The sequence below is a fragment of the Onychomys torridus genome, chromosome 7, assembly GCF_903995425.1.
Source record: "Onychomys torridus chromosome 7, mOncTor1.1, whole genome shotgun sequence".
NCBI classification, from domain to species: domain Eukaryota; kingdom Metazoa; phylum Chordata; class Mammalia; order Rodentia; family Cricetidae; genus Onychomys; species Onychomys torridus.
Genome location: NC_050449.1, coordinates 41,318,783 through 41,336,066, shown reverse-complemented (window position 1 = coordinate 41,336,066; position 17,284 = coordinate 41,318,783). Strand labels below are relative to the sequence as shown.

Sequence of the window (17,284 nt, the reverse complement as noted above, 5' to 3'; positions counted from 1 at the left end):
CTAACATCTATGCAAAGGTTATGGAAGTCAAACAGAATTCTGCGCCTTCCCAGTATGTTTTTGTAGCTTGTGAAGGGCATGAAGGATTTTTCCAGATCACTTTCTCATTTGGAGGGTAACAAGAATTAAAAACAGTGCTGAAATGCCTTGTCAGTGCCTCTGCTTCTAAAGCAGGGGGCGGGTGGGCTGCTCTGCGGGTGCTGTGGGCCATTCTCTGGCACACTATTCACCACCTCACTCTACTCAAGAGTTCCCGCAGGCCTCTCCACTGCTGAAGGGAGGGAGGCAGTTGGAGACATTTTTGTTAAAGTTTTAAAATAAAATAGAAAGATAAATATGCTTAAAGCTATTCTATTCCACATGGGTGGCAATAACCACCAGCTGTCACCGAGAAACGGCAGATGTAATTGATAAAACAATTCAAAACTAGTGAGGCTCTATCATCAATAAAATTAAAACCCAAAAAGTAAATAAAAGGGTTCAAGGAAGAGCCAGATAAGCCCCCCAAGTTGGCCAATAATTGAGTCAGTGAACTAGGCACTGAGTCTTTTTTTAAAATGTAGATTACAAAGGAGGATCAGTTGGGCATCCCAAGTTGCTGGTTGAGGGCTGCACACCATATGCTGCTTAGGAAACTCTCATTAACTGAGGCAGGCACCGGTGAATGGAGGATGAGGGGTGGGGGCAGGGCGGGGGAATCTGGAAGTGTGAAACATTAATCCCTAATGTGGAAAGGATGGACTTTCTACCCAATACAGCAGGGAGTAGGTAGCATTATTCATTATCACAGTTTAGCATTAAATGGGCAACACCTACTCTAATTTATTGATGGGCTGTTTAAGGCGGGTGTTAACCTGTTTGTCTTGTATTATAATTGAATTCAGTCTCCAGGCTACAGAAATTTGAGAAGTTCATCCTTTCTCAATCAATATGCTCCCCTTCAGTGACCCATTTCAAGACAGCTTCATAAAAAATAATGTATTTTGTTTTAATAAATTTAAACACTATGACAGCTGCTCAATTTTTATTGGTTGTTTTTTTTCTCCCTTTGGATGTCTTTTTGCTGCCTAGAGAAGCCAAGCTCACAATCAATAGTAATTGATTAATCAGCATCCCCTTTGAACAAAGGTGCTAATCAGTTTTTGATTACTTCATCAAACCAGATGCAAAGGCAACCCAGCCCAGCCCGCTAGTTCATCAGCTTCTACATGACTTATGACTGCCAGCAATAGGAGAGAGCCTGAGTCCTGGAGGGAATAGGGGGAGATGTAATTATTAATTTAACCGAATTATTATGAACACAAACAGTTGTTGGTTTATTGCTCCTGACTTGGGTGATTGATAGAACTGCAGTAGGGACCCATCTAACATGCTTCAGGGCTGAGACCTGCAGTGTTCCTAATTGATGATTCTGGGAGAAGAGGTACCTGGCTGACTCATGTTTTCCTAAAGGGAATAAAAATTCCTTTTGCCTGTCTGAGTGATCCTTGTCTGAAAAATATGCCTAGAGAGATCAGGGTCAACCTAGGAGAACTTTCTCAGGATTCTTGAAAGATCCAACTGTGCAGGGTCACTGTATCTGGGGTTGCTCTCAGGTGAGGGCCAGACAGAGAGCACCTTCACCAGCAAGCAGTTGTTTACATCTGGCATTATGTTAGAGCCAGGCAGGACTTACCTACTTCTACTTTAAAAGAAAGTAAAGTTAATGTTTTGTTTTCATGTTTTTGCAACTTCTTCAAAGGTATCTATCACAAATAAGAGGCAAATGAATGGTATGGCTAATAGGTGGCTACCTTTCTAACCTATTTATTTGCTGAAATTCATGGGTATTTAGAATTCATTCATTTATCCAGAAAGTATTAGCTTGCAAGACAGGTACAAGCAGGGGACTGACCCAGTGAGTAGCTTCCTGGACGTGGCTACTCTGGGAAATTCCAACGGCTCAGCTCCCCTGGCACATGGGGCAGAGCAGGGAAGTGAAGTATCCCTGAGGTAGACAGAAGCACACAGTTGGAAATACATGCAGTGTGTTCTGACATGTGGGGGGAGTTTTCACTGAGGTAGTTAAGGATGCCCCCCCCCCCCACCAGGCACCAGTCATTCAAAACAACTGTAGTGAATGCTGTTTAGGAAGGGGGAATATGGAACCCTGTTTTCCAGTGGGCTCCAATCAGCAACCACATGCTGGTGCCTTGGTTTCTCCACTGCAATGCCAAAGGGCTTGCTTACTGATTCACTAAGTGATCAACCAACGTACTTCAGAAGCTGCAGGTAGCTGTCACCGGTCTCATGACATCATGGGAGCTCTTGTAATTGTTTAGCTGTGACCACTTTAAATCTCCTCCCTCCTGCCCTTTTTAGGACATGCTTCTGATTCTGGATTAGTAACACCTACATCCTGGAGTCAAGCGTGAAACCTACTTTTTGGAAGAGCTCAGTATGCTGTGAAGAAGGTCTGAGGTGGATAATTAGTTTACAGCCTGGTGTGTGACAAGACAATTGTCCCCTTCCTCCTTGCCCTGCTCTACCACCTACTTCAAAGTGTACGATTTGTCTTTCTAGTCTATTCCACAGAAGCAGACAGTCAATATGACTTTCAGATCATGTCACATAATCCAACATCAACTGCTTTATAGCGCAACCAAATTTCTCCTGAGCCATTACACATCTAGGATGGCAACATTACTTCAAGTCACCAAGCAGAGTGGCCTCAGCATTTGGTTCTCTCCTGTATTAGAAGTACAGGCCATGGTCTGCAACAGATACATTGTTACCACAGGAAAGAAAGGTGGGTGAGAGAACCTGGAAGAAATTATCTACACAAATTTGTTCTTTTCTTGGTCTCTGAATCCACACTGATTGCTCAGCAAACCAAGTGGTCATTCAGTCACAGTGGACAAAGCCCACAGGTTGTACACTGCAGCACCTTACCTATGTCTAGCCCTTACCTGAGAGGTCCTCACTGTCCAGTTCTTCTGCGGAATTGGGCAACTGAGTAAGGCCTTACAAGTAAAAACAAATCGTTTTTCTTTTCATTCCTCGAGGGACATAAACAAAACACTTAAGAACTGAGGATGGATTTTGTTTAAAAAAAGAAAACATGAGCCAAATCTCTTGCTATCTCTCACATTTTTTGAGAACTTGAATATATTAATCCATATGTTCATTTCTTTAATTATGTAACTGTTATCGACACACAGTCAAGGTAGAACAAGTCCTCAGCCTCCACTGTTGAAAGCACATGAAACATGAGGGTGAATGTTTTAAAAAAATCACTCAAATAAGCATGCAGAAAGAAAAAGTAAAGCTGGTTTGTTAGCTGTGGACACTCTGATATATCTCTTAAATATGAATGTATTTAGATGCCACATACTGACATATGTAAGTTCTATCTTGCTTTTCACTGAAAATTGAAATCCTTTGCCAATACTGACAAACATAGTTCATTTATCAATTTAGCATGATCTTGGATCACATATTTCAAAATGGTATAGCATCTGCTAACTGCAGATTGCAGGTTATGCCTTCATAAGAAAAATCAGATTCGCTACTCATTTTTTTTTTTTAAATAAGAATTTCATAAATCAATGGTATTTCGGAAAAATAAAACCCTCAAAGCTGAAAAAGCAGTTAGGTCAGGAGATAATTGAGTGGGGCTTGAAATGCCTGTATCCAAGTCCACCCCAATGTTGGCCAGCTGGGATAGTTCTCCATCAGCTCTGCTCTGAAGTAAGTGAGGCAAAGAGGGCGTAGCTAAACAGAGAGGTTCCTCAAGAGATCGCTTCCATTTGCTCATGCTGATTTCTGATCTTTTAAGGAAATTTATTAAACACCATGAAATGGTAAGGCGGCCAAGGTGGCCTTTGCTCATTCTTTGCTATTCTCCTTCAATCCCATCTTATTGCCCCAGGAACTCGAATCCCCACCATTGCTGTCTTATAGTCTGTGTCTGTTGTTTTGAAGATGGTCGCGGATCTAATTCAGCTGTAAAGTCTTCGGAGAGAGACACAAGTTTTGTTTATTTCTGTATCTTTCCTCTCCCTGGAGCTCAGCATAATCTATATTGTCAGTAAGTATTTGCTGAATTAATGTTTTGAGAGTCATCCTTGGTCAATTACTGACCAAAGCCTAAAGGCAACCAAAATAAATGCTCTGGAAATACATAATGGCAGATGTGTTGCCATTTATATTTATTTCAAATGAACTAAAACAAGCTTATATGAGTGGTCATTAAAGCTTCAATTTTTTTCTAAGGTGATTTACAAAGAAGCCAAAGGAACATGGTGAGCCGGTTGAGTATGTGAGGAGTCTGTCTCTCTATCAGTCCTAAGAGAGGAGAGTTTCTCACTTGAATCCTGGGTGCCAAGTGCTCTGAGCAGAAGCCAAATCAAAATGAAAGCCCTTAGAGTTCACAGGGGTTCTGAAGCTATGGAACCAGGCAACTAAAGAGAACGTGATAATGTAATAAATTATAGAGGCAGCTGAGGAGAAATGCTAGCTAGCCCTTTGTCCTGAAATCTGATTGGCTGAAAGTGTTTCTAGTTCTAATTGGCTTTATCCATTGTATAAAGACTAACGAATACAATTATTTGAATAACTATTATAAATGGGCAACATAGAGTAGTTCTCTGTAGTTAATTATGAATTTGTGGTTCTCAGAAGCCTAATCCCTCACTTCTACGTGGCCTGATGAATATCAGTGTTCTACATACATGCTTGGTGCCCACTGAACCACATTAAACAAGGATGTTTCAAGTAGGCAACTTTACTGATGAAGGCTTGTTTCCTTGGGGAGAACACTAGAAAGCTAATTTAAAAAAAAATAAAGAAATATGTTTATGAAGTATCATTGATATGCAAAGTTTTCCATTAAGAAGCAACAGACAGTTGATATACACCTCATTAAAGCCTAAACTGTCATTTTTAATGACATAAAATTTTAAAATATACCAAATTATCTGGAATCCCCTGCTTAGATTATGTTCAAAACTGAGAAGCCATTTAGGTCAGTGGTGTTAAATTGTTTTGGCAGTGCAATTGTTTTTATGAATCTACAGCACATTGTCATAGTTGGATAATTTCTGAATAAATATAATTAGAGGAGTTTACCATAGTACTGGGTGTACAAGTGGGGAAACACAAAATCTACCTCCTAGAATTGCTTTGGCTTAGGTATTTTTCTTTCATGTTAAAAATTAGACTCCTCGTATTTTCTCAGAGAAAATGACAATGATGCATTTTATGAAGCAGAGAATATTTCTCAAAAGGAAACATTGTGATTTAATAATAAGTGGGAAATTACTTCTTGGTTCTTCTATTCAAAATTTCCTATCATCTATGCAAACTCTTTCTAGTCACTTTTAATTAAAATGCATGCAATGCATTTCTTTAAACTCTGTTAAACAAATGAAAGTTTACTTTTGTTGCATATGGAATTTTTTTTTTTTTTTTTTTTTTTTTTTTTTTTTTTTTTTTTTTTTTTTTTTTTTTTTTTTTTTTTTTTGCAATTAAGGAAGTCCTAAGGTGCAGACGTGATAATTTAATTTATGCACGAAGGCTATCTCTTCTGAAGAGACTCATGTTTGGCTTTCTCTGGTGTTATAGGTGCTATGGTTCAGGCTAAGCACTGTGCACATCTGGAGTTGTTGTTTCTCTTTCTTGACAGTACCTGCTGGCTTCTCAAATGGTTGTAATGTGGCAATTTTAAACCAGAAGAAAAAATTCAAAGAATTAGTATCAGTCAGAAATCCTGGCCACTTCAATAAATACAAAAATCAAGTATACCTAAAGAGGCTCCTGGGTTCGATTCATCAGGTTATCATATACAGATTATTACAGAAAATTATGAAAAAGAACAATTAAATGAAACCCCCAGGAAAGAAAACCTTGGCCCACTGGCCTTAGTACCATTCTCATTAGGAAGAACAAAGTAGGCGATGGTCTCTCTCTTACCTACGCAGCACACATCTGATCACTTGGCCATGTCATGGAAACTGATACTTCCACCACCAGCCATAAGAGTTCAGACGCCCCCGGTAGTGTTAATCTAAAAGCTCAGTCATCCTGTTCTTCCTGCTTTGTCAGCTTTTGTGGAGAGTTTTTCCCTTCTTCCCATTAGCAGAAATTTGGTTCACGCCGTTAAACAGCAGCACATAGTTTCCAAACTGCATATCAAGGCTGCAACGCAATCTTCAGGTCCTGCAGCCATTCGTAAACCTCTTTAGCTTTGTTCTTGGGTAGAACATACAATGTCTGCAGAGTCCCTTGACTGAATGACAGCCTTTGAATGCCATTGTTATGTACTCATACAGAGAGATGTACAGAGGTATATACACAGACGGTGGACATAGCGGTTGTAATCATGTGCACTGCTGGCTAGTCTTCTTTCAAACGGGCTTAAGAATTTCCCCACAACTGAACACTACATAATAACACAGTGCTTTTAGAAATCTATCAGGGTCTGCATTAGTCATAGATCAGGGGGTGGAGGGAGACTCACGGGGAAGTTACCTAAAGCCAGGCAGTGGTCTGGGGCGTGGCTTGTTCTCTAGCACTGGCCAAATATTTGAAATCAAAATAGAAAAGAAGAAATGTTTCAGAGGGGTTCTCAGTTCCAGAATGAATTAATCTATTTAAAAACTCATGTGGGATATGAAAATCCATGAGATAGTCAGCCTCCACTGCCTCAACAGGTAGAAAAGGCAGGCTGTGTTAGAAAGAGTGGAGAGAAAGGGATAGGGGGAGAGAGGGAGGGAGAGGGAGAGAGGGAGGGAGAGGGAGAGAGGGAGAGAGGGAGAGAGGGAGAGAGGGAGAGAGGGAGAGAGGGAGAGAGAGAGAGAGAGAGAGAGAGAGAGAGAGAGAGAGAGAGAGCCCTCCAACCTGGAAGCCAGCTGACCACCGCAGTGCAGCAGATGCACAAGCGCTATTCCAGCCATGGGCATGCTGTCACCCGACCCCTCGTGGGGGCCAAGGGGAGGGGAGGGAAAGGGAGAGGGACACACAAGACAGACAAGAACAAGGCACAAGACATTTAAAAAGAAGTGCCCACACTGAAACAGACAAAAACCATCACACGCACCCACACACCAAATAATCAGGATAACGACACACCACCCGTGCGCTAACCACCCATGCATGTCTGCCAGCAGCTTCTGACCACGAGCTATCAGGATTTGGCAGTGGTTTTTTTCTTTCCTTCTTTCTTTTTGTATCGTTCAACATGCACACACAACACAGGTTTTTCTTGGTTTTGTGTTTTTTTTTTTTTTTTTTTCAATTTTCCCCTGTGCAGGCCTTTAAGGATGAGCTCCAAAACCACAAATGCTCAAGATCCTTATTCAAAGAGACCCCTTGTGTCAGCCTTGCCTAAAAAAAAAAAAATCTCATTCTTATGCTCATATTTATCTTTACTCTCAGTGAGATCCTTAAAAACATATGGTGGTGAATTGTTGCTTGGTTTTCTTTTGGAGAAAATCCATTTGGCTTTGAATCATGCCCATGCACTTCCAACCTTCCAATACATGCTTATTTCAATCAGTTATTGGTAAGAACAAACAGTCAACATACATAAACAACTAGAATAAACTTCATACATACTCTAGCAACACAAGCTTGAATAAAATACTTTAATGAGTCTTCAAAGGGAAATCTTGAAAGGTCTCTCTCTCTTTTTTTTTTTTTTTAAATAAAAGAAAACAGCAATATGAAAAGTCCAGTATAACACTTTTAAGACCAATATGATGGCCACAGCGGCCGGACCTAGTATGTCTTGTCATTTAAGTTGCTAAGTTATCAAGTCATTTCAGTGTTTTTTTTCCCTGGGACCAGGTTATCCTAAGGACCTCCTCAAGGTCACTGACAAGTGAATGTCAGTCATCTGGTTGCTGTCTGGTGAATCTGGCTCTCTAGTACTAGGATAAAATCAGCTCTACAGTACAGTAGCATGTCCTTGTTAACCTGCTTCCTCCGGCTACAGTTCCCACCACATCCTGTTAGCCTTTACAACTGACTTGGAAAATTGCTTCCCTTTTCTTCAAGTAAACTTTCAGACATCACTTTGGTTTTCATTAGTGCTTTTGGCTGTGGGCTTCAGAGTCAGCTGGTCAAAATGGTGGGGGACCCTCTGAGAAGTGACTGTGGGGGTCAGGGACAAGTGGAAGACTAAATTTATAAAGGCATTATGCAGGGAACAGATGGGATTAGCCTCCACTTCTCTGGTCCTCTGCTGCTGAGGAGTCCACGATCAGGAAGGCTGTTTGCTACTTCCTTACACCTGTTAGTCTCACCCTACATCTCTGGAGTGAAGTTGCCAAATAAAAAGACGGAGGTTGCTTCTAGTGGTAGAGTCAGCCCTGTGTCCTCCACCAATGTGCTAACTGATCCCAATCTAAGTATCAGAGACCCCTTTCCCTTTCGATCTCTTGAAAGAGACAGACTTACTAAAATGAGTAGCCCCAAATCAGAATCAGCATCTAGTTAGTTGACTTCTCCATTTTCAGGCTAGAGGACAAGTTTCCTAGTTTGCATACCCTGTCCAGATGTTTAAGGACAAGTTCCACAAATGTCAAGTGCTTGGATTTTATTGAGGGACCTAAAACATGGAACTTTAGGAACCTAGGTTGTACTTGACCATGGAGTTAATTATAGGAAGCCCAAAACCTAGAGGACTTTAAAAAGAATAAAACAAAATCTCTTTAACTACTTTAAAATCACCTTAAAGCTCTGAGGATAATCAGTAAAAGTCAGAATATACTGAACAACTAAGTTTAATGGGGTGCAGTGGCTGAGATGTAGCCAGTTCTACTGACGTCACTTTAGAACATGCACATTTTATACCTGACTGATTTCTCATGACTATCAGTATACCTGGCCCCTTTAATTACTGAATGGACAGTAGGACAGAATTAAGTGGGAGCAGGCTGAAGAGACCCATCATTTCCTACCTAAGTCTGTGTTGCAGAGAGAGAGAGACAGAGAGACAGAGAGAGAGACAGAAAGACACAGAGAGAGAGAGACAGAGAGAGAGAGAGAGAGAGAGAGAGAGAGAGAGAGAAGAGAGAAGAGAGAATGCAAACGCCCTGCTCAGCTGACCCTGACTAAGGCATTCTCTCCAACAACAGCCCAATATAGGTTTTACTCACAGGTTTCCAACTTCTAAATTCTTAGACATAGTTGTCTAAGGAAGTTAGCATGGGCTATATACCATTCTTTAAGCTGAAAGACCACTACAGGGCTGGCTGATCACCTCTTGTCACTTAAGTGACAGCTTTTCACCCTGCACAGCATGTAAAGTGATAGAAGCAGGCTTTCTCCCAGATGATTCCCTAGGATTTGGCTATTAAAATGCAGCCCCCTTTTAAAAGAACACAATCTTGCCAAGGTTAGAGTCGAGCTGAGTAATAAAATAATAGTCAGATGAAACAGGGCTCTCACTTTCTGATTGGAAAACAAGAGGGAGGGAGGGGGGGCGAGAAGGGGAGAGGGGGAGGGGGGGAGGGAGGGAGGGAGGGAGGGAGGAGAGAGAGAGAGAGAGAGAGAGAGAGAGAGAGAGAGAGAGAGAAAAGTTAGTTGACCTGTCCCCATTGGTTGTCCACTGGTGACAGGGGGAAGGAGATAGTGTATCCTGATATCCCTGTCTGAAGATTATGCATTCAGTTTTTATTTACCTTTTGGTTAAAAAACAAAAGCAAAAAACTTAATCCACTTTCTATTATTTGGCTTGTAAAGTACCACACACCAAAGACTTCCTTAAAATCCTACTTCCTGCTTTTCAAATGGACTTGGGAACATTCTTGGGGAGCTGTTTCCCACCCACTAAACATAAGCTTAAATGAAGAGAGACTGGGGAGGCTGGGTGGATGAGTTCATGGAGGAATGTGGCCTTTATTTCAGATGCTAGCTCTGTAGACAAATACTACTTTATTTCCATTTAACTAAAAACATTTTTTTTGAAGTCTCATTTATGCTGAGGTTTGGTGTAGCTTTATAAGTAAGAGGAATGTGTGATGGATACCCTGCCACCAGAGAGGAGGTCTCATCTCAGACCGCAACCACTGGCCACTGAACTCACAACAGAAATGACAAGACTCAGTGTAATGTCAAGCATTAAAAAATTACGGTGCATTTATGAGATCAGTCTATTTGGAGCTTGAGTTCCCTTGAAGACTGCATTTCTCTTTTTCCCAGGCTTGCCTTGCCTCTCAGCAGCGCTGAGAAAGTAGATAAACAGTAATGTGATACCAACCGTGAACTGCTGGTTCTGTCGTCGCCGTTGTGTCTACAGACGGGAACAGAGGATTGGAGGAAGGGAAGGAACAGGAGGAACGGCATGCAAAAAAAGGGAGAATGGAAAAAAATGGAACAGATAATATATGAGCAAGCTTTCAAAGACCACCGCGTGACAAGCAATACTCAATGAGAAGCAAGGAGCATCTTAAGTGAGCGCACTGTTTAAGACATGCCTTGAGCCCAAAGCTGCGAGCCAGGGAGGAAAACAGTAAATTCTTTCGTTCTAGGGGTCTTGCCAGGACACATGTGTTTGCAAGTCATAGTCAGGAGGACATGCAAAGTGATGAGAAACACCAGTGCAAACTCAGTGACTGCTAGATGGTTCTTAAAGCATCGAAGCTCAGGACTGCACAGAAAAGCTCAGTTGGAAGGCTGGTTAAACAATGGATTCAGACATTCAAACATTGCCTTTGTGTTAACCCAACCCACCCAGGTGTTGGGGCTTCTAGACTGGCAATTAGGCATCACAGGAATCCACTCCCCTTTTAGGAAGCCACTTTTCCAGCTGATGCTCAGATGCTCATAGCTGAATGTACAACATAAAGATTCAGGTTCTCCATCCACTGTATTATTTCATCAGAAGTTAGCTGGTAAGTTCAATTCATGGAGAGGCCATGGGAGTGAACATGTTCAAGACACACACACACACACACACACACACACACACACACACACACACATCCTGGATTCTTCACTCTCCACAAGATAGGTTATCATCTATGAAGCCTGTCACAAAACCACACATGTTCACACAAGTGGACAAACATCACTTGAGAATTTCCAAGTGTCAAGGATCCAGGCATCCCTGTGTTCAGTACCACATCCCCAGGTTTGGTGGTCAGGATTCTGCTGTCCTGCCTGGGTCAGGAGACACAGTCATCACCTTGGTTGGCGCTCTCCCACTTGTGACCTAACTCTTCTACCGTTGAAGTTGTTTGAATTTGTTCCTATCAGGTTGTGGCAATGGCTTCTCTTCACAGGAACATTCCTCCAAAGCACTCAAGGAATGAATTTTCTCTTTACTTTTGGCTACAGAAAGGGGGTGACTAGCTAATGAAGTGCACAATGGCATTCTTTTTCCAGTCATCTTAAATACAGTTCTTCTAGCCAACCCCATTCTAACATTAATGCACCAGAAACACTTTCTTTTTCACTTCTGCAGTTCAAGTGTTTCTTGTACCAGCTGCTCCCTAGTCATAAGCTGCTGCTTGCGAGGTGGGACATTGAGGGTTAAAAATCATAAGCAACCCCTGTCATTTTTATGCTGGAGGTCTTTAGCTGGCAATTGCTTCCAATGACTCGAACTTGACATAGGCAATGTTTAAATGCACTGGAACATCAAACATAGAACTTTGGGGGGGGGGGTTGTTGAATGAGCCTGGAGCTTCTGATGTATAAATATGACACATGAATTCACACTGGCGTTCCCCTTCAGTTGGCATGCTTTCTGGGACAACAGGGACCCTATTTCCATAAAAAAATCAGAGCCCTTCTAAGGAGCCAGAATTTACCAGAGGTCTGAGAGGCCAATGCAGCTTGATATAACTGATCACTAAATTTCTCAAGGATAGAGGAAGGAGGGAAACCATAAAATACACTGCAGAAGAATGTAATACTTACAAGTCAAGTCTGGGTGTCTAAAGTAGCAGTGAAAACAACACAGGAAATTGTAGTTGAAACAAACCCTACACCAGATCCTTAAAGTTGACAGAGATATCTCCATAGTTGAGACATCCGAGTCCAACATTGGTTTGAAGCACTTTAAATTTGAGGGGCAGGATCAAAGGCATATTTGTATAAACATTCATATGCATGTAATACATTTTATGGGCAGGCACTGGCTCCTTTCCAAAACAGAAGAGAAAAAGCAATAAATGCTTTGGCTCATTATTTTTGTGGTAGCACTTCTAACATAACTTTTTTTTTTTTGACCAGGTAAAAATTTCATTAATATAAAATGAAAAATGGGGGTATGTTAAAACACTAGGGTTAGAAGTCTCAAAAATCAGATCTGAGCATTGACCAACGATCCCAATTTACTGTCTTCCTGTATTAGAACATTATGTCAACTTCATGACCAAATTAAACCAGATGAAGCCAGGCATCAGCTCTTACATGGGCAGCAGCCAAAAATTGCAGCCATGACCATAGTGCATTTTGCTCCCAACTTTAGGGATGCGAAATCCATCAATTGAACCCAACAGAAGAGAAAAAAAACACTCTAAAACAGTTAAGCAAACACATATTCAAGTCAAAGAACATGATTACTGCAGTTGGAAGTGGCAAACCTACCAGCAGCAAAGGATGGGATGCTGCAGCAGGAACACAGGTGGGCTATGGGGTTTAAATCAGGATTAAGAGTGTGTCTGGGGAGCTATTGACTCTGTTTCTCACAGAGCATCTGGTATGCGACCTGAGCAGAGGCTATTTCAAGTCAAGAGAGAAGGAAAAATGCTTTAAAAGTGACTGTGTGCCCCCCATGGGGTGGGGATGCTAGGACAGGATCTAATTCTCCTTTGTAATTGCATTATGGACACCATGCAGAAACCATAGACAGCTTGGCTCTAGGGTGAGTACAGAGCTGTGAAACATGATTTATTTGGGTGTCTTCATCAGAAAATGGAGAAAGTGCAAGTCCACTCCTCAAGTATCAGCTTCTGGGGTGGTCACTAGAGCATTTTATAATATTTTAATTTGGTGGGCAAATGCAGACATTTCCAAAGTAAGTTATAAATGCAATAAATAGCTTAAAAATTAGTAAACTGCCCTCACAAAGGTTTTTAAACCTTATTGTGTTGTCTTAAAAAAATCTTTGAGCTAGGTCTATGAGAAAAAGAGGTCACAAAAAGTTGAATGGGAGACATTGGCTCTAATATACAAAAGGGTTTTAGCTAAACCATTGTCTCTAGTTTTAATTATAGTGAGGGCAAACGCATTCGTGTATTATTTTATATGTTTAAAAGAAAGAAGCAAACAAATAAAACCAAGCCAATCTCTGTCCTCCCAAACACCGAGTGTATACAGCCTTACACAGTCGGCATTTCCTAGCTGTTTTATGAGTCTAAGTCAAAAGGGCTCACACTGACTTGGAAGGTATTCTTTTCACAACACTGACTTCCCTTCTTAAGCTCACAGGCCTGCAAACAGTTAATGTGGCCCTGCCTCACAACAAAACAATCATAGATATTGCACGTTGAGCTATAGGATATTAGCAAAATGGAAAAGCTACGACAGTGTGTGAGATTGGAGACAGTAGCCATTTAACCATGTAGCCAAGAATAGGGGGAAAAACCAACCTGCCTGAGAGGCAGCTGGGCAATATTTAGTTGAAACAGTCATGTGTAAGCCCCACTGTGGCCCATTCTAATCCTTTCAGATGGATTCTCTCCAACTTAGAATTGTTCATTGAGTGTGACAGACTGGGGGCTTAAAACTAATCCATAAATTAGTCCGTGGTCTCAAACACAACGGGTGCCATAAATGAAAATGAAAAGCCTAGAACAAAATTAAATTCACCACCTTAAATACTTTTCTTACCAATTGATCTGTGCTGTTCCTGCATTATGACACAGAGTCACGGTAAGGCAGCACGTGGCTATGTGAGACCAGGGTGGACATTAGAAAAAGCTGTGGGTACAACCTGGAGAAACCAGCTTACCCCGAGCATCGCTTAGATGTAAGGAATTCAAACTCTCCTGTTTTGACAGCCGTAAGCTTAGAAGGAAGTGGGACAAGCAGTCTGGCAACATTTTAATACACTTTCCCCTAGTTTATTTTCTTAACCAAAGTCAATACGAAACCAACGGGCTTTCTTAATTGAATTCCTCTTCAGTCTCTGCTCTGAAGGGGCTTTAAATCTCAGCACCAGGGCAGGCAAAGAATTCCCCTGACAATTTTACTTCATAGTTGTGCTGTGCTTGCCAATATATATTAAATATGGGTATTTTTCTTCTTCCTTCCCCTACTTCAACTTATTTGAAATCTGTTGAAAGACAAAAAAAAAGTGCTGGGAAATTTGAGTTTGAAATGTATTTTCTACTGGTTTCCCAATTCATTTCCTTGCCACCTATGTTCTGCTTAATTATCCTACTATTCTTTAATGATGGAGGAAGCAGCTAATAACAGAGCTAAGCTAGAAGGTCTACAGCAAGTGCCCTAGGTCAGAAAGCTATTTTACGTGTGTGTGTGTGTGTGTGTGGGGGGGGGGGGGGTTAACAAGTAAGAGTGTGTGTACTCACCTGTGTGGGTGCATGTGGAGACAAGGGGTTGACCAGGATATCTTCCACTGCTTCTCCACCTTATTCATTCATTCATTCATTCATTCATTCATTCATTTATTTATTTATTCATTCATCTATCTATCTATCTATCCATTCATTCATTCATTCATTCATGAGACAGAATCTCTCACTAAACCTGGAGCTCACCATTTGGTCTAGACTGGGTGGCTGTGTGCTCCTAGAATTCTCTTGTCTCTTCAACCAGGATATCCTCAACTGCTTCTCCACCTTACTTACTTTCTTATTTATGTATTCATTCATTCATTCATTCATTCATTCATTCATTCATTCATTCATTTATGAGACAGAGTCTCTCGCTAAACCTGGAGCTCACCATTTTTGTCTAGACTGGGTGGCTGTGTGCTCCTGGAATCCTCTTGTCTCTGCTCCCAAGGGCTGGGACTATCTTACAGGCTGGCACACCCAGCTTCTTTCATGAGTGTTGGGGAATCCTAACTTAGGCTTTCATGCTTGAGGAGCAAGCACTTTCCCCATGGAGCCACCTCCCCAGCCCCCCGAACAGCAGGAAGGAGAGCTGATTTTGTTGTTGTTGTTAAGCAATTTCAAGTTTTGTTAAAAGCGTCTTCAAAATTGTTCACTCTGCACAGCCCATGCCCCAGAGATCGTCTCATTTGCAAACCAGATGTTCTGCAAAAGAATTGGAATCTGTAGAGTGGCTTCCTTTAACAAGGGAAACAATCCCCATGGCATTGTCTCTAAATGCCAGTGGGAAGGGACCAAAGGGTCAGGACACAAGCCAGGGGAGGGAAAGCTGGAAGTGCTGCAGGAAGTGATGGCCACAGAAAAGGGGGCAGCGGGGGTGGGGGGGGGGGGGGGGGGGTGGGGGGGGTAGGGGGGGGGGGGGGGGGGCGCTCAGCAAGGCTGCCTGAGACTCATCTTGTAGGAGATCCTGGCAGACTGTGTCCTTCGTTCCCATGTTCCTACTCCTGGGAGAGCTCCACGTATCACTTCTGAATCCCAAGAAATCCCTATGTGTGCTACTGTTATTATGTGCTTCACTGACAGCCGTTGAGCACAGAAAATGGTTGGATCTCTATCTTAGGACAATTACCGTGGAAATCATAGAGTAAAGACATCTCATCTCACTTTCCACCCCTCACTCTGTTTTTAAAAAATGTTGAATCTGATGACTTTCAGTATTTGTGGTTCTCTTAGTCTCTTCTGTTCCTTCCTAAACCAGCGTGGTTGGTCAATGTGGTTGGATAGGAGGCAACAGGTCGTGGGTTTACAATCACTGGCAAAATGAAAATGCAGACAGGACAGTATGAAAAGAAATGGACATGCAAAGGTGGTATAGTAGGTAAAAAGAGGCTCACTAATATTAATTAGAGCCCTAATAATATTGCTGTCCTCAGGCATATTGGCTTATCAGTTCCACTCTGTAACTGATGTAAGTGTTCAGCACACGAGGGGAGACTGCATTAATGGAGTAGATGCCAACCCTAGGAAGAAGACAATTCAGTAAACGTTCTAGGATAAAGGATGTGTGTTTCCTAGGAAAAAAAGGGGGCTTCCTCTAGGCAACATAAACAGACACACGTTGAAGAAAGATGCTAGAAGTACTCTGGGTTCTTCATGCTTAATTTCCAAATGCTACTCTTCCGTATCTACATTCTATCGCTCTTTGACGGCACGGAGAATAGAGCACTTCTATGATGCTCTCCTGTGGCATCTGTTGCCTTTGACACTGAACAGTCCAGTTGCATGGCATCTGTCAACTACACAGGAAGGGGTTTAAGAAGTCCTTTTCTGTAAACACTGTGGGTGCTCAATCTTTGAGGAATGCATACCTAAAAGCAGATCAGCTCATAGCCCTTGCACCCTGCCAATACCAGCAGCATAAGTGGAATCACTAGACTCAGACTTGGAGCAAAGCTCCATTAGTACTTAGATGGCCACACCATAGACAGCACCAAGCACATGTGTCCTCTCCTTTACATCTAAGACACTGCATGCATGCCAGGTGTTAAGTTCCCTTACTGGCATACTCTCCAAATACCACCAAAAGATAAAGCCTGTGTCTGCCTTCTTTGTATGATCTGATCTACATTAACACTGAAACAGCCTATGATATCAAGCTGTGAAAGCCTAAATAATAACATAGGCCTGAGGCTAGGAGTCATTTCCTCCCAGGTATACTGGCTTGAGTGCTTTGACATCAATAAGAGAAACATGTTATTTCTTTTCCAAGAAACACTAAATATTTAATTGAATACATGCTTTAAAAAAAAGAGAAAAACTCATTTAGAAATGACCTACTTCATTTTTATGAAAGGATATTTAAATGCATCTCACAATCTGGCCTGTAGCTATTCATTCTTATTCTAAGGCTGTTTTAATTTTTTTTTTTTTTTTTTTAATTTATGGCAGTTGTGTGTATAGTGTGACCTACCGGTTGAGTTCCCCCTGGCCTGAATTTTGTACCTAAACTGCTGAGAGTGTGTGTGACTGAATGCTGAAAACTTTCCATGGCACTCTCCATCCAGCACCAGCCAGGCACTAACAATACAATATCCAGGTTAATTAAGGAAAGCAGCATAGAGGCTTCCCGAAGGAAGGAAGGAAGGAAGGAAGGAAGGGAAGGAAGCCTGACCCAATGGAGAGGAAGAGGCTAAAGTTACCGTCAAGCACAAAGACAGAAGCTGCTACTAGCCTAAAGCACGAGGGTGCCTAAGAAGGTTCAAACAATTCATCTG

At 41.7% G+C, this 17,284-nt stretch overlaps 1 protein-coding gene across 6 annotated transcripts in view; it reads right to left on the bottom strand.

The window, feature by feature from the left end:
- Cadm1 (cell adhesion molecule 1) overlaps nt 1-17,284 on the bottom strand; it is a 332,446-nt gene that overhangs the window by 19,230 nt on the left and 295,932 nt on the right. For 3 of the 6 annotated variants that reach the window (XM_036194060.1, XM_036194063.1, XM_036194062.1), the window contains 2 exons: nt 10,244-10,276; nt 2,949-3,002 (listed from right to left, as the gene is read on the bottom strand). The exons of 1 other annotated variant lie outside the window; for it this stretch is intronic. In XM_036194060.1, coding sequence (XP_036049953.1) covers nt 2,949-3,002; nt 10,244-10,276 — 87 coding nt within the window. The remainder of the gene's footprint in view (nt 1-2,948; nt 3,003-10,243; nt 10,277-17,284) is intronic. 2 more of the 6 variants (XM_036194061.1, XM_036194064.1) reach the window with 1 other exon arrangement.